Here is a 25,870-nt window from a genome sequence, read left to right as displayed (position 1 = left end):
AAAAACAGCCGTAAATTCAGAGTTCTTAAAAAGTAAGCACAAATACAGCAGTAAACAGGCCAAAAATAAAATTCATCAATGTGCATCTTAAGTTTGTTAGGTTTTGAAGCAGAGAAGTTAAAAGCAAAGTCTGGTGGTCAATCTGTAATTAATGTAAATGCAATTATTCCACTCCCATGTACCCAATAGGCAAAGCACCGCAGGTAAATCAAAGGGATTGCTCAGGCACCATGCTATGTTGCAATGTATTATACCTGCAATTGGAGCGCTAACGTTCCACGTTGTCTCAGTTTACATGTATTAAAGAAAAGTGTTGACAAGAGCCTCGATTCAGCATAGTGCAGTCATGAACAATTACATCAGTGTATGAGTGATTGAATTCCATTTAGATTGCTTTGCTATGTGTACCGGTTTTACTTCATCCAAGAATGCCATTTCAAACGATACAGTATTGACGGGAAGAAAAAGAAAACGTGCCAAATCAGGTGTAAGTAAAACAGGCAGATCAGCAAAGGTGCTGTTGATGAAGCAGGACAGTTGCTACTTTCGGCTAGAGATTTATTTTTCACATGCAGATTCAGGTAACTCTAAGCCAATGCTCCAGTGAATAGAATGGAAAGGCGACAGGAGGCTTTATAAACTCCAGCAGTACACCTGTGCACACTTAAGGGCCTTGAGCCTGGACTCTAGCAATCTGCACCAAAGCCCCTTGTTTGCGATTAACTGGACGTGCGGTTCTCAGGGAGCAGAATGTGCATCAGAAAAACAGAAATGTTGCACGTAGATTTCTCAGTAGCTGAGTTCAGGGACCTCTAAACGATAATGGGGTTCTATACATATAAATTCTAAATGGCAACAAAAATGTCAAGTACAACACTTCATTTCAAAATGACTAATTATCATATTGTGAACAATATTTAATGCAAAACATAAGACTCACTTGTCAAAGCTGAGGACACTTTGGAATGAGTCCACATCACCAAATACTGATAACATGTACACTTCATCCACAATTACATGCAATTTGTATCTACACCACCAGGAGAAAAAAGATAGAAACAGTATTTAATCAAATTACACAAAAAAAATCTCAATCGATTCAAAGGAGGACCTTGACCTTTATATTTAAGAGGTATTTTATTTCTAAATGATGCAGGGAGGCCACTGTACACCTTGAATTGGGGCCAGGACTTTCTAGATTTCCTGTTCTGCCCTAAATTTGAATGTGTCACTTGTCTAAGTGTTCACAAGTTGCTTCAGTTGCACATTATCAAATCATTCGGGGTCGATCTCGACTCCATGCATCAGTGTAAAATTTTAATATCAAGTCAACAGGCCATTTTACATCTTTTCATGTTTTGATTTCTATTGGCGTCAACACCTTGGGAGATCTATTTAAAATATACTGTACAAGTACAGGGAGGCGTTTATCAATGCTGACCTGTGTACCAGTGACCAGGAACTGCATTGGAGTATCTGATGGGTCAGAGAAGGCAGACCCGACCTAACATTAGATTCCCCTGTCTCCACATGGACAAGTAACTGTCCCTCTGCTTGATGCCTCCTGATAGCACTTTGGAAAATCAGGTGGCGATATTACAGCACAGAATAACAACCTGCCAATCCATTACGCAACATGAATTAGCTCTAACGTTTTGCACTACTCAGATGTACTGGAGACTTTGCAGATTCTTTTGCTAACTCAAAGTGACCTAGCCAGAAATATTGAAGTGAGAACTTCCCGGACCAGCTCTGGGTTCAAAATAATGTAACTTTTTGTACGCAAACATGCAAGAAAATAAGTTCAATCTCATCAGTACACAACAACAATCAGGACACATCAGGAGTTGTGGCGTGTGATGGAAAGGAGGGGAGGGGGGGGGGGGGGGGGGGGGGGGGGGGGGGGGGGTGGAGGAGAGAAGTGTAGAAAATTATTGAATTTACTTTATAGTGGAATAAGGCTCAATAGTGGAAAGTGTTGCAGAGCTTCTGCAGTACAGATGAAGGCTACAAGAGCCCCCCGAAAAACAGTCTTAGCTCTGATAAAGGTTCAAGCCAACAGCCCTCACTTGCGGGGGATGGTGGGGGATTTTTTTATTTGGTGAAATTAAATGAATTAATTGTAATCAAAGCTGAAGAGCGAGTAGAAACGTTGAAGGAGAAGTTTTCATGGGCGAAATTCTCCCAAAACGGGAGAAATCGTCAAACTGCCGTAAAACCCGGGCGGGTTTTACGGCATCGCGCCCCTTCCCGACGGGGGACCGATTCTGGTCCCCCGTCGGGGCTAGCAGCCCGACGTCGGAGGCCCCGACAAGTCGGGCTTAACGAAAATCGTTAAGCCCGCTTGTCGGACTTAGCGCCGGCTGACGCGTCATATGACGTCAGCCGCGCATGCGCAGGTGGGAAGACTCCACCCGCGCATGCGCGGGTGACGTCATCGCGTTTTTGCGCGAAACCCGCGCATGCGCGGTCCGGGTTGCCCCTCAGCCGCCCCGCGTATTGATACTGCGGGGCGGCGGAAGGACAAATAGTGCGCGGGCATCGGGCCCGCTGCCCGCGATCGGTGGGCACCGATCGCGGGCCCATGGCACCCTTGGCACGGCCGTGGTACTGCCGTGCCAATCGGTGCCATGGTTATTTTTTTCCAGGTGGTCACGACGTTTTTACGAATGGCAGGACCAGGTGTGTTTGCCGTTCGTAAAAAGGTCGTAAAGGGCTGGGACTTCGGCCCTTCTAACAGCTGTGAATCGCTGCGGCCGTAAAAAAAACGGCGGCAGCGATTCGTGTCGGGATTTCGGCGGGGGGGGGGGAGAATAGCGGGAGGGCGTCAAAAAAGTCGGGAAGGCCCTCCCGCTATTCTCCCACCCGTCGTGGGGGGGGGAGAATTTCGCCCCATGTTTTTCAGAGCTGTACATGAAAATAAATCACTATTCTATACTGAGCATCTGATAGAAACTACGGGTGCGATTGAAAATCACTCGCTCCAGGGGGGTGTGGCCGATAGAGGCCGGGAGACCCCGTTTCCGGGATCTACCTGGCTTGTGAGATCTAACACAATCTCGCGAGACATCGGGATGATGGGCAGGATCACTTTGTGGGAAATCTGCATACTAAAGCGATACAACTAGTCTCACTTTAATATGCAGTTTCCCGGAGTTACCCGAGGCGTTGGGATCAATCCCCTCCGCCTCTGGCGACGCCATTCAGTACCGGTCTCCACAAAGGGAGACCAGATGGAACAGCACTTGTGGGGATCTCCTGGGGTATTGGAGGCTCTCAGGTGCATGCTCTTTGGGAAAGGTGGTACCCTGGCACTGCTGATGCCACCTGGGAAGGCTGGCACTACCAGCTTGGCAACCTGGCAGTGCCAGGGCCACGTGGGTGGCAGTCTGGTAATGGCCAAGATGCCCAGGTGGCATGACCAGCCGGCAGGGGCACTCCCAGAATGACAGACTGGCACTGCCAAGGCGCTAAGGTGGCATTTTTTGTGCAGTGACCGTGTGCCCTGCGTTGATGTTGGGGGGGGGGGGGGGGGGGGGTTGGCGGGGATCTTCCCATGATGTGTTGGGGATTGGGGGGATCGGGGTCACGTTGGGGGCCTCCAGAGTTTGGGATGCCATTTTTACTCTCGCTACACTGAGGAGTTCCAGTGAGCGGAGCTCCTCCGTCCAGAATTACGGGGTTATGTGCGGCGTCGGCCAAGTGCTCCCTGCTGTGGCCCACCCTATTGAACCTGAGTGCCGTTTAATAGCGTTGTGTTTCTCAGCGTTGCCAGGAAACATGTGGCTAAACTAGCTCGCTATGGGACCTGTTCCCCATTTAGTTAAATGAAAATGAAATGAAATGAAATGAAAATCGCTTATTGTCACGAGTAGGCTTCAAATGAAGTTACTGTGAAAAGCCCCTAGTCGCCACATTCCGGCGCCTGTTCGGGGAGGCTGTTTACGGGAATCGAACCGTGCTGCTGGCCTGCTTGGTCTGCTTTCAAAGCCAGCAATTTAGCGTTGTGCTAAATCGCGCCCATCGCATCTGCAGGGGCTTCACACTATTTAACAAATATTTAAAAATCATGCAACTCCTTACAAACCTTCATCGCTGGTCTGGCCAGAGATTGTTTAGGACTCTCTCATAGCTCCAATCAAAATCTCACCTTTTAGCAAATTCAAGAAACTCTTTCATTTCTGCTGCTGAATAAATATCACCCAAGGGATTGTGGGGATTTGTCAGAATCATGGCAGTGACCCTGGTGCCCTGTGATTACACAAAATAAATTATCAATGCCAACACAAAACAATCTCCCACAAAAGCCTAGTCCAATCCGAATGGATCTATTTTAGGATTTCACTTAATTAACAAAACACCACAAAATAATCCCTTCCCATCAAGAGTTGGGTCGTGCTGAATCGAATAACTATAATATAAATTGCAAAGAAACAAAGATTGGTTAATCTATCAGGTTCACCTTTTCTTTTTGCAGATGCTGAAAAAAACCATCATCTTCCATTGTTTTTGTCTCTCAAATTGCACAAGGTATTCCTCAATTCATCAATAATAGTAAAACTTGCATTTAAATTGCATTTTGGCACAGGAAGATGTCGCAAGCTGCTTCCCAGGAGTTTTTGTCAAACAACCTTTGGCTTGAAGTCACATAAGGAGATATTAGGACAGGTGAGCAAAATGTTGGTCTTAACGGAGTTTCTCAAAGAGAGATGGGTAAAGAGGTGGAGAGCTTCAGGGAGAGAATTTCAGAATTTTGGGCCCAGACAACATTACACTTCATTTTTGCAACTCCACCAAACACGGTCAACTATCCAATTTCTCCGAATTTCCAATGGAATCCTGGCGCTGAAGGATGAGTGGACAAAGCAATTCAAAATTCTATTTTGCTAATAGACTAACAGCACTGAATTTCCACGGCATGTGCATACCAAGTGTCCAAAATCACCATCGGGACGTGTACATTTTGACAAGTACTTTTTCTAACCTGCCCCACCCACAGTGCACTTATCTAGGAACCAAGAACCTAAAACAACACAATAACACTTTCAAACTACGTGGGAGCTTTCCTTTCAGGATGTCAAGTCGATTCGGAGGGCCACTCCCGTTTTCCCCCTGCTAGATTCTCTTCGAGCTCGGTACTCCATTGAGGAAGTGAGAACCACTGGCAAGAGAGCTTGTACAGAATTGTTGGAAGTTGATGACGCTTTCTTCAAACTTTTGAATCAGTGAAAAAATAACCCACTGAGCACAGTCGAAGCGTAGTGTACTCGAGTCAAGAAACCATCAATGATCAGGCTGGACAGAGGCAGGACTGAAGAACAAGGCATTGTTCAATGTAAATCACTTCTCAGAACATTTTGACCAGTAAGCATGGGAAACTGAATCTCGTAGCTTACGCTGACATGTTTAAAAGTAGACTCTTCTCAATGTAAAGATTAAAATGACAACAGTGAAACATTGAAACTTTAAAAATTAGGAGCAGGAATAAATCATTTGGCTCTTCAAGCCTGATTAATGCAGTCATGACTGTTCCTCTATCTCAAAGCCAGACTATGTGCTTTCGCCATACCCCTCAGCACCTTTAGAGTCTCGAAGTCTATCTATTTCCATATTAAATATATTCAGTGACTTGGCCTTCATAGCCTTCAGTGGTAGAGAATTCCACAGGTTCACTACCCTCTAAGGGAAGGAGTTTCTCCTCATCTCAGTCCTAAATGGCCTGCCCAGTATCCGGAGACCAGGGCCCCTTTGTTCTCACCCCACAGCCAGAGGAAATATCAGAATTAAGAGAATACATTGAACAGGAAAGGCTAAACATGCTAGACTACATAGAAACATGCAAAAGAGAAGCAGGAGGCGGCCAATCGGCCCTTCGAGCCTGCATCGCCATTCATTATGATCATGACTGATCATCAAGTTCAATATGCTAATCCCGCTACTCCCCCTCATATCCCTTTCGCCAAGAGCTATATCTAATTCCCTCCTGAAATCTCACAACGTTCTGGCCTCAACTACTTTCTGTGGTAGCAAATTCCACAGATTCACCACTCTCTGGGTGAAGAAATGTCTCCTCATCTCAGTCCTAAAAAGTACAAGCTGAAAATGGGCTAGAATGGATACTTTCTGGTGAAATCCACCCCCATCGCCCCACACTCCACAAGGGACCGGCAGGGCCAGGACTAGCTATGGCTCCGTGAACTTAACTTTGTTAGTTTGCTGGATGGGGTCAAGGCCGATTTGAAAAGGTGAGACTATCCCCCCCCCCCCCCCCCCCCCCCCCCCAGACCTTAGCAGGAAAGGTACAGACGATGAAGATCAATATTTTCCCAAGGCTTTTCTTTTTGCTTCAGTGTCTACCAATCTTTCTTCCCAAGGCTTTCTTTTGCAGGGTCAATAAACTTATTTCTACTTTTTTTTGGGCTGATAACACGCCTCGGGTTCATAGGACATTTTTGCAAAGGGATAGACGGTTGGGGGAGGGGGGTGGGGGGTTGGCACTACCTAATTTATCATTTTACTATTGGGCAGCAAATATTGATAAAGGGCCGGGAGGGTTCAGGTATTTGGATTCCATATGGGGGCGGATTGAGGGGATTTCATGCATAGGGTCGATTCGGAGCGCCACTCCCGTTTTCCCCCGGTCAGATTCTCTTCGAGCTCGGTGGTGGAGAGGATTTGCAATCAGTTTAGGCAGCATTTTAAACTGGGCTCTATGTCACTGCTGGTTCCGATTTGCAGGAATAATAGGTTTGTACTGTCTGGCTTAGATTCATCACTTGGGAGGGCACGGGGGAGGGAGGAGTTGTCACGGTTTAGGGTTGGTGGAAGGGTTCTACTCGAGGCGACAGCCTTTCATCTCCTTATCGTCAGCTTTTTTTTTGGGGGGGGGGGGGGGAGTTTTGTTTTATTTTTCTGCCAAGGTTTTGTTTTCTTTATAGGGGAGAAAGGGAGGGGGTAGTTCTGGTATAGTACTGTGTTGGGATTTGCTGTATTGTTGTTGTCTTTGTTTCATGGAAATCTTGTTTGAATAACAATATTTTAAAAATATATACATATGTTCTTTCCCTTTCCCGCTATATTGTTTGTCTGTGTGCATGAGGAGAGTGAGGCGAGTTTAAAAAAGGGGGGAGGCGGGATAGTTGGGAAATGGGTAGTAAGTAGCCAGCTACTTTTTCAATCTGTTTAATTAAAGATACTGTTCAGAATAAAAGATTACTCGTGTTTTAAAGTTACAAACCTGGTGACTGTAATTTATTGGACTCAACCAAAGACCCCGGGTATTTAAATAAATTTAATTTCACTGGGGTTGCGACTCTGGGTCAAGTGGGGCTGGAATTGACTGCGCACCACCCCAGGGTGTTGTAATAGCAATTAAACTTTCAGTTGTCCCTTCAATCTTTTCCTCCACCCATATCATAGGTATTCAAATCAGACTTTTATGTGATGTACCCATCAGTCAAATGCCTCATAACTGATAAATACAAGAAAAAGGGAAAGAATTAAACTTCACAATTAGATGAACTAGAAATAGATTCAAAAGAATCATAGCCTGCATTCCAATCATCAATCAAGGGGACAGTAAATAAACTGTAGAGGTAATTATTGCCAACCTTAAGTTAGTTAAGAATGAGAAATTAACAGAAACACCAATTGGAATGCCTAAAGGTGCAATTACTGAGACATTAATGCATTTGTCACTTTTGTGTCAGCTTATCTGCATGTAGCAACCTTTGATATAATTTGTTATATGTTCTGTAACAGACAAAAACACAAATTGGTCAACTGAAGCTATGGACATTGTACAATCACTGCAGAGATACAATCACTGCTTTAATTGTGCACGAAATGTTGTTGGATCATCTGTTAAATTATCATTCACTGAAACCTACGAGAAAAATAACGCAATGCCGTAATTAAATTGTAGGAGAAATGAGCGTGTCTGAATCACTCACCTGTAACTGTGCAATTTGCATAGATTTTTCAAGCTTTCCCACTGTCAGTTGAAACGGACGCGTTTCTCCATCTGACACCTAAAACAAGGTCATCAGAAGTTCACTACAAGGCCTAGCTTTACACCCACAATTCTCGTTAGCAGCTTCCTAACATTCTTTGGAATAGACAGTAAAGGTGCAGGAATTACCAGTGAACACTGAGAGATCACACACCACTTCATTGGCAAAACCTAATGGGCACCATTCACTCAGTCCAGAAATTATGGAGAGTGGGTTTAGAGAAGAATTAAAAACATTTGCAGCAAAGACTTTGTCTGAACATGATGTAAGAGGCAAAAGCGCAGTTTGTCACTTTGCAGTGACTGTTACGCATGTTCTGATCATGTTCACCAATGTAGTAATGGTTAGGTTTGCAGGCAATATTGATCAAACCAACATCTTTTAGAACAAACAAAACTTTACAAGTTTTAAATTCTATACACATTACTGTTCACGACATATGTTATGCTAATATCAGAGTTATGCTAATCGTAAAGATTAACCTGAGATTTACACAATTGTTTAGTTTACATTCACTTAAACTAAAGCTCAGAATTTTGTACAGCTTTTACAATTACAACATGCAAAGATCCATAAAGAATTCACATTTTGCAGCTGTTTGTATTGTGTGTGATCGCCTTACTTTGCTCTCCAAATGCACAAGTAGTGGTTTGACTGTGCTGTAGAAAAATATATCATCCTTGATAACACCATAGTATGGAGCAGGGAGCAGAATTCTATCTGCCAAAACAAACAAAACCAGGAGTGAATTTAATAATAAAATAACAGATGATTGAAAGACAAAATTTTAAATTCTTAACCTGCTGAATCAATAGATCTAATTACCAGCATAAATGTTGCAATTAACTCGTTGCACATGGGTTAATGGTGTTATAGATCAGTAAGCCTCAACACAAAATATATTCCCCCAATAAGCATCCTAGTTTGGGCTGGGATTTAGATTAGTGTCAATAATGACAAATATTAGGAATTGCACTGAAAGTCAAGGTTTTATTTATCACTTCCCTAAACATTTCTCCGAGTGACCAATGTAATGTTGTCTATTTAAGATATTGACAAATGTGCCAAAACAGATTATTTGTGCAATTATTCTTGAGATGTTAGCATGACCTCATTTATTGACCATCTCCGGTTGCCCTGAATGGGGGCACCACCTCAAACCATGCTCCCAATGGTTAAGTTGCAAATTATAGGAAAGCAAACGAGCAATGATGAAACAACAGTGGGATATGTACAAAGCAGGATGGTGAATAACTTGGGAGAGGAACCTGGAGATTATGCAGTTCCACACTTTCCTGTTCCTGTCCCTCTCAGTGGTAGAGGTCATGCAGCTGAGAGACATTCAAAAAATGACTGTGCTGAGTTGCGACACTATTTATAGATGTAGCATGTGTTAGTCCGAGGACCAAGCAATAGCCTCGTCAATGGCTACATGAGTTCTTCAAGCCCACTCTCAGGTTTAGGCAGCAGATAGTCCTCGGTAATGAGAGTCATAGTTTGGTCCGCACCACAGCTGCGGCCTGCATGGTCTTGGGAGTTCCACTGATGTCAGGTGGCTGCACAGAGGGAGATCAAAGCTGGATGAACAAGCAGTCGGGTCTACAAAGACAGCGTGGTTTCTGCTGATGTTTTCCCCTGCCAAACCTCCTACCATAGGTCCTCAGCTGTTGCCCTTGACGTGGCAGGTTTAACCATTCTGGGTGGCATAAGGGAAGGTGTATTGCTGGTGGATTGAGGAGGTCCTTGAATAAGGGTAGGCTTTGGTTGGAGTAGACTTTCTCCAGTGGCTCAGTTACCCTCTTGATGTGGCGGGAAGGAGGGGGGCAAGGGTGTTGCATGGTTCCTCAGGACTGTGAGTCGGGAGGGGAGTTGGTTGAAGAGTACCTGCAATAAAGCACATTGTTAAGTTTCACGCCAATCAGTTTGGTGTGGATGGATTAGTGGGGCGCAGCACTCAGTTGAATATGTGATAGCAAGAGCAGAGGTCTTTCAGGGCTGAGCTTGTAACATCCATGACATACTGGCCAGTTTCCGGAGGAGGTTATTGCTGGTTTTAATTGGTTCTATAGTCCTGATGAGGTGCTGTCTGTACATGATAGTTCCGTCAAGGTTTACACCGAGATAAACAGGGCTTTGATCATGCTTCAGTCTCTGGCTGTCCAGGGTGATGTGCAGTTTTCTCTTTACATTGGCATTATGAAGATGGAATGTAGTACCAACTGTTTACTGGTGCTCAGATACAAGCACCACGTCATACGAAAGTCGGCCAGCTTTGCAATATCGGCACGCAGTGTGTCTTCCAACTCGGCAGATAAACATCCAGCATTAGTTTGGGAGTGGGTCATTGATGTACAACTTGAACAGGGTCGGGGCTCAGACGGACCACTGGGGTAGCCCATTAATCTGTTTGCTATAGGCGACGGTCTTATCACCCATATGCACCTTGATATGCCTGAGTAGCCCAGGGAGGGCGAAGTCTTGCTACTTTTTTTGAATAGGCCAATGTGCCAGACAGTATTGTATGCTACTGTGAGGTCAAAGAAAGGTGCACCTGTTTTAAGGTTCATTTGAAAGCTGTTTTTGACAAGTGATTAAACCGAGGACATGATCACGGAGGTTTCTTCCATGTCAAAAACCTGTTTGGTCGGCTCACAGGATATTCTCCACTTCTAGTTTGATTCACTGTAGGATTAGGCACTCTACAACCTTGGACACATAACAACAGCCGTTTCAAAGCTTTTAATCATCTTCGTTAACTTCTTGGTAACCACAAACTATGTGGTGGCTATTAAAGTATCCATTGGGTGGCCAAAAGGATCAGCATTCTCACGCTATCTGTCAGTACCCAGCTTACACCGGGGTAGTCAAGGCTCATCCTAGCAAACTGAATTCAATAATTGTGCACTTAGGGAATCCTGGTACCACAAAATCAAATAGCAATACAGACAGCAATCCTGTCATTACAGTGTCTCCTGTAGCTGGTGTACACTGCAGCTACAATGCACTGGGGAAATTGTCTTGAATGATGCTAAGATTCTGAGGTGTTATTGTGGGTTCAGCCATCCAAATGAGCAGCCAGAATACCATTACACTTCTGATTCGAGCCATGTCGGTGGCGAGGAGAGTTTGAAGGATAAGGAGACAAGACACCTGTCACAGAATATAAGCTGCCTTGTTACCTTAACTATGGTGACAATTTACCTGATGCAATTAGGTTTCTCATAGAATTTACAGTGCAGAAGGAGGCCATTTGGCCCATCGAGTCTGCACCAGCCCTTGGAAAGAGCATCCTATTTAAGCCCACACCTCTACCCTATCGCCGTGACCCAGTAACCCCACCTAACCTTTTATTTTTGGACACAAAGAGCAATTTATCATGGCCAATCCGCCTAACCTGCACATCTTTGGGCTGTGGGAGGAAGCCGGAGCACCCAGAGGAAACTCACGCAGACACGGGGAGAACGCACAGACAGTGACCCAAGCCAGGAATCGAACCTGGGATCGTGGAGCTGTGAAGCAACAGTGCGAACCACAGTGCTACGTGCTGCCCATTCTGAACAATAGTAGCCTCCAGGATGTTCACAGTGAAAGAATAAATGATGGTAGTGCCATTATTGGAGACGGTCAATGCTGGGACTTGCATGGAACAAATGTAACCTGTCACTTTTCAGCTCAAACCTGAAGTTGTCTATACGTAGGCACAATTTCTGGAGTTGTTAATAGAGTTGAACACTACAGAATTATCAGCAAACAGCCTTATCATTGAAATGAAATTGGATAGGTCATTGATGAAGCAATAGAGCTACCTTGAAGAACTGCCCCCAGGAAAATGATGTTTGATTGGCCACTGACAACCAGGACCAAGGTCCTTTGATGGGTTTCCCACTGACTCTAGTTATAGCAGGGTTCTTTGTTACCACACTCAGTTGAATGTTGTTTTGATGTTCAGGACAATTAGTTTCCGTACCAGCCTCCCCGAACAGGCGCCGGAATGTGGCGACTAGGGGCTTTTCACAGTAACTTCATTTGAAGCCTACTCGTGACAATAAACGATTCTCATTTTCATTTTCAGTTACCCTTCCCTCCCTTCCAGGTTACTGTGCTTGCATCTATGTTTGGATCAATGCAATGATGATGGCAACTCAGAAGTTGTAATTGTACTTTTATAGTGCTGATGTACCAAAAAGCAACATCACACCTAAGATACAATTGTCAAAAAACCAGTGGGAAATCCAAATGTTTTGCTGCTAAAATAAACAACCACCCTGTTCCAACCTTCACTTACCTCCAGGATCACAGAGTACAGCGGACAGCGAAGAAAACAGAGAACCACAACCATTAACCACCACTATCTAGAATAATAGGAAAAAAAGTGTAAATACATAATTCTTGGCTAATTTACACAAAGTCGCCACAGTCCCAGATGAACAGAGGCTGATTTCCCCTTTGAGGGGGAGAGCTGACTGGTGGTAATTTAATCTGAGGATCACCACATCTCAGGCGAGGGGGCAAGGTTGAGAAGGCGGGGCCTTCATGAATAACCTCAGCCGGTACTGGAATTGAACCCGCGCTGCTGGCCTCGCTCTGCATCATGAACCAGCTGTCTAGCCAACTGAGCTAAACCGGCCCCCTAAATCTGTATTCTGCTCCCTATCTCCCATGCTTTTCACACTGGCTAAACAGCCCTTCGTGGAGGCTGTTAGACAGGGTCCTTTGGGTTTTGAACTGTGCAGTGGGGGGAATCAGCATAAGATCATGCTTTATACTGACAATGTGCTGCTGTTTGTATCAAAGCTGGAGATCTCGGTTCCTACCATTATTGATGTGGCAGATTTTGCATTTTCTCTGGTTGCAAGATTAATATTACAAAGTCTGAGGCTATGCCAGTTGTAGGGTTGACTACCCCCTCTTGCTAACTTCCCATTCAGGTGGTCCCCTGGTTGGTTTACTTATCTGGGTGTTGTGATTACCCCTTTCTTCAAGCAACAAAAAAAAAGAAAAAAAACATTTTACACAGAGGGTAGTGGGTGTCTGGAACTCGCTGCCGGAGGAGGTGGTGGAAGCAGGGACGATAGTGGCGTTTAAGGGGCATCTTGACAAATACATGAATAGGAAGGGAATAGAGGGATACGGACCCAGGAAGTGTAGAAGATTTTAGTTTCGACGGGCAGCATGGTCGGCACGGGCTTGGAGGGCCGAAGGGCCTGTTCCTGTGCTGTACTTTTCTTTGTTCTTTTTCTTCTTTGTTCAACTCTATGGGTCTAATTTCCTTTAGTTGATTGCATCTATGAGGTGGGACTTGACTCACAGGCCCTCCCTCCTGATAGTGTGGCTCAATAGTGTCACATTGATTAAGGTGAATATGTTGCCTAGATTGCTGTATTCTTTGCAAATGTTGCCAATCTTATTGTCTGCTGGGGTTTTAAAGGAGATCATTGGATTGGTCAGCTTGTTTATTTGGAATGAAAAAAAAGGCTCCCTCGTTTGAAGTTGACCAAGTTGCAGTTCCCAGGTTCTAAGGGCGGATTGGGGGTGCTGAACTTTGCAATGTACCAATTAGCCTCTCATCTTAGATTCATAAGGGATTTTGTTGGAGAGGATCCCATCTCCATTTGGCTCGACATTGAAGCAGGCCGGTTGGTCTATCCTTCACAGGGCTTGTTGTTTTAGGCTTGGAGATATATTCAGCGGTGCTCCTCGTCATCTTTTGAGCAGCTATGCCAACAACTTGAGATTTTGAGACACTCCTTTTTTAAGTGCCTGCAACTTAGAGAATTTATCCTCGATAAGCCAACTATACCTCTTGACACTTCTATTCCCCAATGTTCCCTGATGTGCCTAAAGTGCCAGGTAGTCGAGAGTGATTACATACACTGCGTATGGTCCTGTGCCAAAATTCAATCCGATTGATCTGGTGTAGCTAAGCTTGAGAGGATATTTGGCACTGCCTTGGAATTTGATCCTTTGTTCCTAATTCTGGATGTGCCACACAGGAGAATTATTGATGTTAATGAAAAAAGGCTGTAAACATCCCAAATTTTGCAGCATGGAAAAATATCCTCTACTCCTGGATTAGTGACAAGTATCCTTTGATTCAAAATCGGCATAAAATAGTATTGTATTCCTCTGAAATTCATGACATCCATACTGCGTTCTAAGTGTGGGACCCTATCTCAAAATTACAGGATCTGTAATTAAAGAGTCATCAAAGAGATGTGCACAAATAGCCCCCAGATCCCTCTGCTGCTGCACCTCCATTGGAACTGTATCCTTTATTTTAAATTGCCTCTTCTCGTTCTTCCAACCAAAGTGCGTCACTTCACATTTTTCTGCATTAAATTTCATTTTGAAAATATTTTTAATACAGTAATACTAGTCACATACGTTTCGGGTGAATGTTCTTTTTCTGTGTCGAATAGAGTTAAAAAAATTTTGTGAAGTACGATGAGTCAGGAACATTCGACAAGTTCAGCAATTTTGACAATTGAAAGTGCGTCTTTACAAGATTTTACCTACGATGATGTCATTGATGACTTTGTAAAAAAAAAGATGCAGAGAAAAAGCTATCTACATTACCATGCCAACAAAGGATGAGGCAAGAAAGTCTTAAAAATCTGTCTCTTTTCCATATTCTCTTGTTTGAATTCTGTTTTTCAAAATGGACCATTGCTGGTCTGATATAATGGCTGCAGCTGGTCGCATGCTGGTAGTTCTGACCACCATCGTTCTCAAAACTGGCCTTTGGAAAGTGTCGAGGCCAAAGAACGGAATCCTGCCAAATAAAGCCACTGACATTGGATTTGGACTCACTCCCATGAGTGTACGGCAATACCTGCTTTGATTTTGGGAGAAGAAGTAAGGAAGACTCTGAAATATACGGAATGGCAGCGAATGCATCCTATTGATGGGAGTATCTGCTCCTGCACTGGACTGGCTCATTCTGTCCTTCACTGGCTTCCGCTGTAGGGATGTCATCGGCTGATTTTTTTTCCCCAACTCGTTGCTCATCAGCAAGTTCCATGTTTGCTCGCCTCAAATCTCACATCACAATATTGACCATCTTTATCGTCATTCTGACAGGAAGTAAGCTTGGATTTCAGCAATTCTCCACACAGGCGTGTTTTTACAAGTGAAAAAGCAGTGATTCGTTTGTGTATTTTTGTGGCTTCCAACTTTGCGTTCTGTGGGGCGAGGGAAGGTGGAGATGGGTGTGAGGCTTAATAGGGAGGGAAAAATGACGGTGAACGTGGGGCCCCACTAACTGTAAATCCATCTCTGCTGTCCGCCACTGAGATTAAATCGACTAGCTTATAATTGCTGGGTTTTTCCTTTTTGGAATGCGGGTGAAACATTTGCAATTTTACAGACCTCTGGCATAACCCCTGTTTCTAAGGAGGATTAGAAGATTGTGGCCAATGACTCTGCAATGCCACCTCAATATCTTCCCTCAATATCTTTGATGCACTAATCCAGTCATTGACTTAATAACTTTACATACAGCCAGCCTTTCTAATATCTCCACTTTCTCAGTTTTTTAGCCAGTCCGATGTCTCAACCACCTCTCCCACTATGACTTTGTAAGTATCTTATATCTTGGTGAAGACAGATGTAAAGTGATCATTTAGAACCCCATTCATGTCCTCTGCCTCCATGCATCAATCCCTTTTTTGGTTCCCTGATCACATATTAATAATTTTTATTAGTGTCACAAGTAAACTTATATTAACACTGTAATAAAGTTACTGTGAAAATCCGCTAGTCACCACTAGCGCTAGGCACCTGTTCGGGTACACCGATGGAGAGTTCAGAATGTCCAATTCACCTGACAAGCATGTCTTTCGGGACTTGTGGGAGGAAACCAGAGCACCCAGAGGAAACCCACGCAGACACGGGGAGAATGTGCAGACGCCGCACAGACAGTGACCCAAGCCGGGAATCGATTCCAGGTCCCTGGCGCTGTGAAGCAACAGTGCCAACCACTGTGTTACCATGCCGCCATTTTAACTCTATTTATGGAGGCACTGGCCATAATTTTCCAATCTTCCTTAGACTCAGGGGCGGTGCCAATGGGACTGGAGAATTGCAAATGTCACACCCTTGTTCAAAATGTTAAGCAACTGCAGGCCAGTCAGTTTTACTTCACTGGTGGGGAATCCTCCAGTAACAAGAGTTCTGGATAAAATTAGTAGTCACATGGACAAACTTGGGTTAATTAAGGAAAGCCAGCATGGATTTGTTGAGGGGAAATCTGTTTCACGGTCTTGGGAGTTTTTTTTTGAAGAGGAAGCAGAGAGGGCCGATGAGGGTCATGATGTCGATGTGGTATACATGGATTTCCAAAAGGCATCTGATGCCGCACAGCAGATACGCGAGCAAAGTTAGAACTCATGGAATAAATGATACAATAACGGGCGAGATTCTCTGACTGAGCAAGAGGAATACCAAACAGCAATGAGTGGAGGTGGGGATGTTGAGAGACCAACAGAAAAGGCTCCAGGAGAAGGTGGAGGACCTAGAGAATAGGTCCCGCCGGCAGAGCTCGAGAATCGTTGGGTCTCCCGGAGGGATCTGAAGGAACGGACGCTGGCGCATACATTGCGGGCATGTTCGAGAAGACAATGGTGGACGGGACATTCTCCAGACCCTTGGAGGTGGACAGGGCTCACAGAGCGCTCGTGAGGAAGCCGCATGTGGGGGACCTCCCCAAGTGCAATGGTGGTGAGATTCCATAGGTACCTGGATAAGGAGTGTATTTTACGGTGGGCTAGGCAGACACAGAGCTGTAAATGGGAGAATAGCATCCTGCGTATATACCAGGATCTGAGTGCGGAGGGGGCCAGGAGAAGAGCAGGGTTCAACCAGATAAAGTCGTCCGTTTTTCAAAAAGGTTAAGTTTAGACTGCTGTATCCGGACCGTCTTTGGGTCACTTACGAGGAGCAACATTTTTACTTTGGAGTCGCCCGAGGAAGGGATTGAAGGAAATCGCTAGAAGGAAAGGGCTGGTAGCGGACTGAGGCCTTTAAATTTTGCTACAGCGCTCATGTCAAAAAAGTTTTTTGTTTTTGGACGTTATCTGTAATGCCTTCTGTATTGATTTGGGGCCTGCTGAAAAGCTGTGAGAGTTAAAGTTTGCATTTGTACTGATGGGGGATGGCGGTGTGAATGTTAGATGTTGGTTCTTCTTTTTGATTTTCTGTGTGGTTTTTTTCGGGCAATTGTGTTGGGATTGTTTTCCTTTTGCATACTTGTGTCCGAGCGGGGGGGGGGAGGGAACAATAGGTGGGAGAGTGTTTGGCGCCATGTGCGGGGGCCACCAAGCTAGCTGGGCGGGCTAGCTCACGGGGGGGGGGGGGGGGGGGAGGCGGGGCCGAGGGGGGGCGAGGGGGCGGGCCGAGGGAGGGGGGGGCGGGGCCGAGGGGGGGAGGGCGGACGGAAGGGGGACGGCGGACGGAGGGGGGGGGGGCGGACGGAGGGGGGGGGGCGGCGGACAGGGGGGGGGGGTCGGAGGGGGGGGCGGAAGGGGCCACCCTGGGGGAGGGCAGCCACCGCGCATGCGCTGGTTGGCACCGGCCCAACACAGAGCAACACAGAGCTCAAGGACAGGCAGGGTGCCAGCAATGGCAAAGGAGCTAAAGGGGTTTGGACTTTTAGCTGATGAGGAGGAGGTGGGTGGGCGGCTGAGGAAATGTATCCAGAACTATCTGGAAGTCAACGACACAGGGGAAGTTTCGGCTGCAGTGGTCTGGGAAGGCGCTGAAGGCGGTGGATACAGGGGAGCTGATCTCAATACGGACCCACAGGGAGAAGGTAGGCAGAGCAGAAACTGATAAGGGAAATACTACAGGTTGACAGGAGTTATGCGGAGACCCCGGAGGCAGGGCTTTTAAGGGAACGACGGAGGCTACAGGCGGAGTTTGGCTTGTTAACTACAAGGAAGGCGGTGGAGCAGCTGAGGAAGGTGAGGGGGCGATTTATGAATATGGAGAGAAGGCCAGCAGAATGCTCACGCAGCAGCTTAGAACGAGGGAGATAGGGAAAGTAAGGGACAGGGATGGGAACCTGGTCGGAGATTCAGCAGGGGTTAATAAGGCATTCAAGGAATTTTACAGCAGGCTGTATGAGTCGGAGCCCCCAGCTGGGCCGGAGGGGATGAGGCAATTCTTAGGGGGGGCTGAGGTTTCCGAAGGTGGAGGAAGGGCTGGTAGAAGGGCTGGGGGCCCCGATCAGGTTGGAAGAAATAGCAGATGGGCTGAAGGCCATGCAGTCGGGTGAAGCCCCGGGACCGGATGGGTACCCAGTGGAGTTTTACAAAATGTTCTCTGGGATGCTGGGGTCGCTGCTGATGAGGACATTTAATGAGGCAAGGGAGCGAGGGGTGTTTCCCCCGACAATGTCACACGCCACAATCTCACTGATCCTGAAGCGGGAGAAGGGCCCGGAGTTATGCGGGTCCTACAGACCGATCTCCCTACTAAATGTAGGCGCCAATCTGTTGGCCAAAATCTTGTCTTCTAAGATTGAACACTGCGTTCCGAACGTGATTGGGGAGGACCAGATGAGATTCGTTAAGGGTAGGTGGTTGGCGGCCAACGTAAGGAGGTTGCTGAATGTGATCATGATGCCCCCAGAGGGTAGGGACGTGGAGGTAGTGGTCGCAATGGACGCAGAGAAGGCATTTGATCGGGTGGAATGAGAATATCTGTGGGAGGTAATGGGGTGGTTTGGATTTGGACGGGGCTTCATCGACTGGGTCAGACTGCTGCATCAGGTAGCGATCCAAGCCAGGGGGCAGGCGAGGCGATTGGGGGAGCTGCCGTTTAGAGTGGTAGGGAGAAACTTTCGGTACCTAGCCATCCATGTGGCACGGGAATGGGAACGGCTACACAAGTTAAATCTGGCCCGACTAGTAGACCAAGTGAAGGAAGATTTCCGAAGGTGGGATGTGCTCCCGTTGTCACTGGCTGGGAGGGTGCAGACAGTGAAAATGACGGTCCTCCCGAGATTCCTGTCTGTGTTTCAGTGACTCCCCATCTTTATTCCTCGGTCTTTTTTAAAATGGGTCAATAAGGGGATCACTGGCTTTGTATGGGCGGGTAAGACCCCGCGAATTATTATTGGGCGACAAATATAGCCATGATTAGCAAGTGGGTGGTGTGGGGGGGGTCGATGTGGGAGTGAGTAGAGGCGGCATCATGCAAGGCACTAGTTTGGGGGAATTGGTAACGGGGTCTCTGCTGTTCACACCGGCACGGTACTCCACCAGCCCCGTGGTGGTAGCGGCCCTGAGAGTCTGGGGGCAATGGAGGAGACATGTGAGAGCAGAGGGAGCATTGGTCAGATCTCCAATAATCACCGGTTTGCCCCCGGGAGGCTCGATGGAGGGTTCCGGAGATGGCAGAGAGCAGTGATGGAGAGGATGGGAGATATGTATATAGAGGGGAGCTTTTCCAGCCTGAGGGAGTTGGAGGAGAAATTTGAATTGACGGCAGGGAATGCGTTTAGGTACCTGTAGGCGTGGGACTTCCCAGGCAGGTAGGTCTCAACATCCCCGCTTCTACCTCCAAGGGGGATACAGGACAGGGTAGTTTCCAGAATGTGGGTGGGAGAAGGGGGGGTTTCGGACATTTACAAGGAACTCATGGGGTCAGAGGAAACGCAGACTGAGGAGCTGAAACACAAATGGGAAGAGGAGTTAGGAGGCGAGATAGAGGACGGTCTCTGGGTGGACGCTTAGAGTCAATGCGTCCACTTGTGCCAGGCTCAGCCTGATACAGTTTAAGGTCGTTCACTGGGACTACATGACAGTGGCCCGGATGAGCAGGTTCTTTGGGGTAGAAGATGGGCGTGCAAGGTGTGCGGGAGGACCAGCGAACCATGTCCATATGTTCTGGGCATGCCCGAAGCTTAGGGGATTCTGGCAGGGGTTTGCGGATGTCATGTCCAAGGTGTTAAAAACAAGGATGGCACCCAGTCCTGAGGTCGGAAGACCCGGGAATCCAGGAGGAGAAAGAGGCAGACATTCTGGCCTTTGCTTCCCTGGTAACCCGGAGACGGATACTATTAGCTTGGAGGGACTCAAAGCCCCTGAAATCGGAGACCTGGCTAACTGACTTGGCTAGCTTTCTGTGTCTGAAGAAAATCAAGTTCACCCTGAGGGGGTCAATGGTATGGTTTGCTCGGTGGTACCAGCCGTTCGTCGACTTCTTTGGGGAAAATTAACCATCAGCAGAGAGGGGTGGGCGGGGGGTGAGAAACGGGGGGGTTGGGGTTTAGTTTAGTTTAGAGTAGGGTGTTGGAAAAGGTGGGACCTGTGAGGGAGGAAGACAGATTTTGCACAATGTTTATATTTGTATGTACGTTGTTTCTTCTGTTGTTATAAAACCATAAATACCTCAATAAAATGTTTATTAAAAAAAAGAATTTTGGAAAAATAAAAATCAGATTTTCAAAAAAAGAATTGCCTTGAGAAAGACAATACTGGCGGCATGTATTCACAGCATATTAATTGCCACACAAGAGGCCATTTGGCATGAAACAGCCTGATAAAAACAGCCACATTTCTGAAGTTAAGAAAACCATCATATTCAGAGATAAATTAACCGGCTGAACGGCAAAAGTATTGGACTAAAAAATCAAGCCGTTTTCTACAGTTTTCAGATCTTTAACTGAAGAAATGCATTTCTTGGAGCAAATATTTGTCTATCACGATGTTGGCCTTTCAATGAAAGAAAACACACTCTGAAAATGCATTCTTAAAATAGGGTCCGCTTCATAGCGCATGCAGAATAAGCTCTCATTATTACAGAATCTAATTATTTTCACCCCGTTCCCCAACCAACCCCTCCCACTCCATCCCCAACAGCTAAAGGACAGCATTGTATCCTTTCTGGAGAAATATCACCAAATGTGTAGAAAGGAAGTTGAAGCTGTCTGTCCCCACCACTGCTATTTCCCCACCACTGCTCTTCCAATTTAATAAAGACTTGAACAGTTGAATAGTCACGGCTATTCCTGTTCTTTACTGGTAACTACTCACGTTTGCAGGCTTGAGGGGCACCGAGGTTTTACAATAGCACGTCAAAAACTTTCCCACTTCTACCCGGAGGCTGAGATGGCAGAAAGGCAAACAGAACAATGTTTTGAATTTGTTTCTTATGCAGTTCTCTTAATATACGAATGCAAAGATACAAAGTTAATCACAGTCATCCACAGACATTTTTAAAAAGGGAATAATATCACAAAGCCTCAGTGTTACAAAATGCTAATTGCACATTTCCAATTTTTAAAAGGTTTTCATTCACGGTTTTTGAGCATTAGTGGCAGGGTCAGCACGGTAGCATGGTGGTTAGCATAAATGCTTCACAGCTTCACAGGTTCGGTTCCCTGCTGGGTGACTGTCTGTGCGGAGTCTGCACGTCCTCCCCGTGTGTGCGTGGGTTTCCTCCAGGTGCTCCGGTTTCCTCCCACAGTCCAAAGATGTGCGGGTTAGGTGGATTGGCCATGCTAAATTGCCCGTAGTGTCCTAGGAAGTAAGGTTAGGGGGGGGTTGTTGGGTTACGGGTATAGGGTGGCTACGTGGGTTTGAGTAGGGTGATCATTGCTCGGCACAACATCGAGGGCCGAAGGGCCTGTTCTGTGCTGTACTGTTCTATGTTCTATGTATTACTCATCCCTGTCACCTTTGCAAAGAGGGTGATGAGTCAACTTCTTGAAAAGCTGTGCTCCTGCAGGTTCTCCCATAGGGAGAATAGGGTGTTTCAGGATCTAGATCAATATTCAATGAAGGAAAGGCAATATATTTCCAAGTATGGATGATGTAGTGTTCCTATGCATCTGCTACCCTTGTTCTTTTAGAATCATAGAACCCCTACAGTGCAAGAGGAGGCCATATGGCCCATCAAGTCTGCACCCACCCTCTGAAAGAGCACCCTATCTTGGCCCAGTCCCCCACCCTATCCCTGTAACCCCGCGGGGCAATTTAGCATATTGAATGCACCTAACTTGCACATCTTTGGACTGTGGGAGGAAACCGGAGCACCCGGAGGAAACCCACGCAGGCACGGGGAGAATGTGCAAATATTCACAATCACCAGAGGTCGGAATTGAACCCGGTTCTTTGGCGCTGTGAGGCAGCAGTGCTAACCACTGTGTCACCGTGCCACCCTAAGGTGATAGAGGTTGCAGGTTTGGGAGGGGTTGTTGACAAAAGACTTGGTGAGTTGCTGCAGCGCATTTTGTGAATGGTAAATACTGTAACCATGAGGCATTAGTGATAGAGAGAGTAAATGTTAAATTGATGGATGGGGTGCCCATCAAGCTTATCCTGGATGATGTCAAGCTTCTTGAATGTTGTTGCAATCCACCTAGGCTCAGTATCAGTCACACTCAAGGTGGTTCTGGCCAATCAGCCCATCATAAGTTTCAACTTCCCGAGCAATTTCAGCACGTGCGGTGTGTGTGTGTCAGGACTTCTGTGGAACTGATGCGCATTTCTCAGCTTACATTCAGCCCTGATGAGCCTGATACCAGAGGGTTTGGGGCAATGCTATGGGAACAACTCACATAGGAAAGGAGTTCTACACACCAATGTCTTGGTGGTGTTTGACAGCTTGCCAAACCAGTACGTTGACAACACTGGGCCTCAATGCTACAACTTCAGCTAATTTACCCCAAATAGGCTGTAAATGAAGGTAAACTTCTAAATTTGGCTGCATGAAGACAGACAGACAGAAATTAGCTAATAGTTATACTGCTATTGTCTTACTTGCAGAATAGTATTGATAGTATTTAGAAATAATACGCCAGGTTGAAAATTAATCTTCACCAGGGGGGTCTCACCTGCCAGTTCTCCAAACGGCAGACTTTGCGTCCTTTGGAGAAGGCCCGATGAAATTAAGTTCCTGTCAGGCTCTTAATTGGCCAGCAACGGGCCTTCTCCAGGATTCAAGGCCTGGGGATAGAAACCCCCAAAACCCCCAAGAGCTGCCAGCCAAGCATCGGAAGAAACTAAGGGGCTGTGGCTATCAGCAGGACGGTCGGATCTCTCAATCCTACACCGAGTGCTTTTCATCGGTCGTCCAGCTTGGCGAGTTCCTTACCCACCCGTAATACCAGCGGCAGAGGGATGAGACCCTCATGTGGGTATTAGATGCCCATTTAAGGCCCTCAATTAGAGACCTGGCCGGAAAACCATACATGAGCCATACATGGACTTATAAACCGGTGGAAGCGGGGAGACAGCACGGTGTCCAACATTAAATTCTGTCACTTGCTTTGGTCTTCAGCAACAGAAATAGGCAAGTATCGTGCAGGCCATTAAGAGGAGAAGGACGATAAAAGTTGAAAAGCAATGGAAGGGTGATAATTAACCAGCTGTACTCATTGATCTTTTGTAGGCAAACATAACAGCTACAGTGCACATAGCAGGACCCTATAAACAGCAACAAATTGCCTTCTTTTCTTGGCGCCATTCATTGGGAAACCTTCTGTGTCCTTCAACTTATGTCACGTGATCTTTTATGTCCAGCACAGACCTTTGCTTTAGGTCTCACCTGAAACATGGCATTTCCAACAATGCATGTCGCAATGATGGTGTTGCCATTTTGACAGGGTTGACACGTTTTTAAACAAACAAATAGATATGATCTAGAGTCAGCAAATAGCACAGTAAAAACTACTTACAACTCATGTCCTTTCCAGTCTGGGTACTGCAAGAGTGGAGGGTCTATCTGGAACATGTCCGGCTGCATCAACTGCAAACAGATAAGAGAACAATTAGCATTTTAGTCAGCATATTGACAAACAAATCATCTTTTAATAACTACAAGTCTACATTGAAATGGGATAAAACTTGTTCTATGCTTCTGTATCTGGAAGGTTTAAGCTGCAAAGCACAACAGATTCTGCACAAAAATAAAAGAGCAACCATAAATAAATATTGTAAAGAAACCATGACTTTTGTAATATTCTGTGAACGTATTAAATAATAGTAACATTTCAGAATATTGAATGTTGCTTCATAGATAAATATATTTTTTAATGGTTGTTGAGCCAGGAAGTTTACATTTGGAAGGGGCAATCAAAGGCATAAAGGGGATTGGAGAAGGTTCCTTAATTATCTGTTATATTTATTCATGATTTGGATGAGAATGTAGGAGGCATGGTTAGTAAGTTTGCAGATGACATCAAGATTGGTGGCATAGGGGATAGTGAAGGTTATATACAATTGCAACAGGATCTTGACCAATTGGGCCAGTGGGCCGATGAATGGCAGATGGAGTTTAATTTGGATAAATGTGAGGTGATGCATTTTGGTTGACCAAATCAGGGCAGGGCCTAGTCAGTTAATGGTAGGGAGTTGGGAACAATTACAGAACAAAGAGATCTAGGAATACAGGTTCAGAGCTCCTTGAAGGTGGAGTCGCAGGTGGACAGGGGGGTGAAGAAGGCATTGTGCCTGCTAGGTTTTATTGGTCAGAATATTGAATACAGGAGTTGGGACATCTTGCTGAAGTTGTACAAGACATTGGTAAGACCACACATGGAATACGGTGTTCAGTTCTGGTCACCCTATTATAGGAAGTATTTTGTTAAACTATAAAGGGTGCAGAAGAGATTTACGAGGATGTTACCAGGACTTGATGGTCTGAGCTATATGGAGAGGCTGGATAGGCTGGGACTTTTTTCCCTGGGGCGCAGGAGGCTTAGGGGTGACCTTATGGAGGTTTACAAAATAATGAGGAGCACAGATAGTCAACATCTTTTCCCAAAGGTAGAGGAGTCTAGAACTAGACGCCATAGGTTTAAGGTGAGAGGAGGGAGATACAAAAGAGACCAGAGGGGAAATTTCTTCACGCAGAGGGTGGTGAGCATCTGGAACAAGATGCCAGAGGCAGTGGTAGAGGCGGGTACAGTTTTGTCCTTTATAAAGCAGTTAGACAGTTACATGGGCAGGATTGGTATCGAGGGACATGGGCCAAATGCGGGCAAGTGGGACTAGCTTAGTGATAGAAACTGGGCGGCATGGACAAGCTGGGCCAAAGGGCCTGTTTCCATGTAGTAAACATCTATGACTCTATGTCTCTAAAGGAGGAAAAGGACACGGGGAGGCAGAACATTTCAGGATGGAGATCCTCAAAAGTAGTGTTCAGAAGACTGAAGGTTCTGCTGCCACTGATGGGCGAGCTGGTAACTTCGGGTCAAATCAATGAGCCTTCGCTCAGTCAAAATGCTATCCATTTCCTGTTCCACTAGCTTAATGTACAGATCCTGTCACTCTTCCCAGAATAAGGATACAGCAGCAAAAACAAAGTTAGTTTAAAACAGTTCACATACGTTTCGTCTTACTCTTAACAATAGGATGGCTTAAAGTGCAGTAATAAACAGGAGGGTAAAGAGAAGGGAACACAAGTTATAAAAATATGTAACAAAGACTTCTTGTAAAATTGCTATAGATTTTTTAATCATTTCAATTCTATCACAGGATAGAATTATACGCAGGAGCGTTATCAAACAAAATTGGCTAATACACATTGAAGTATTGGGACAGATGAAGATGGATATAGCTAGGTTTTAAAGACTGATGTAAAGGGGAGGGAAAAGAGTGGCCCATGGGGGGAATTGCAAGATGTGGGATCCAGGCAACTATCAATACTGAGGAAGTAAGCTCACTCTCCCACAAACAGCAATGTGATAAATAACCAGTCTGTATAAAATACTTAACTACTGTCCAGCCTACTTTGGGAAGGATGTGATGGCATTAGAGACGGTCCAGAAAGGATTCACAAGAATTACCTCCAGGGATGAGGGACTTAGATGCATTGATAGATTGGAGAAGCTGGGATTGCTCTCCTTGGGG

The 25,870-nt window shown here is 45.8% G+C and overlaps 1 protein-coding gene across 2 annotated transcripts in view; it reads right to left on the bottom strand.

The window, feature by feature from the left end:
- The window catches only part of accs (1-aminocyclopropane-1-carboxylate synthase homolog (Arabidopsis)(non-functional)), a 61,385-nt gene that overhangs the window by 18,945 nt on the left and 16,570 nt on the right, over window positions 1–25,870 (bottom strand). For both annotated transcript variants that reach the window (XM_038808229.1, XM_038808230.1), the window contains 7 exons: window positions 23,695–23,765; window positions 21,050–21,119; window positions 12,298–12,364; window positions 8,635–8,732; window positions 7,953–8,030; window positions 4,151–4,251; window positions 941–1,030 (listed from right to left, as the gene is read on the bottom strand). In XM_038808229.1, coding sequence (XP_038664157.1) covers window positions 941–1,030; window positions 4,151–4,251; window positions 7,953–8,030; window positions 8,635–8,732; window positions 12,298–12,364; window positions 21,050–21,119; window positions 23,695–23,765 — 575 coding nt within the window. The remainder of the gene's footprint in view (window positions 1–940; window positions 1,031–4,150; window positions 4,252–7,952; window positions 8,031–8,634; window positions 8,733–12,297; window positions 12,365–21,049; window positions 21,120–23,694; window positions 23,766–25,870) is intronic.

The sequence above is a fragment of the Scyliorhinus canicula genome, chromosome 9 (genome assembly GCF_902713615.1).
Source record: "Scyliorhinus canicula chromosome 9, sScyCan1.1, whole genome shotgun sequence".
NCBI lineage: Eukaryota > Metazoa > Chordata > Chondrichthyes > Carcharhiniformes > Scyliorhinidae > Scyliorhinus > Scyliorhinus canicula.
This window is presented reverse-complemented; position numbering and strand designations above follow the sequence as displayed.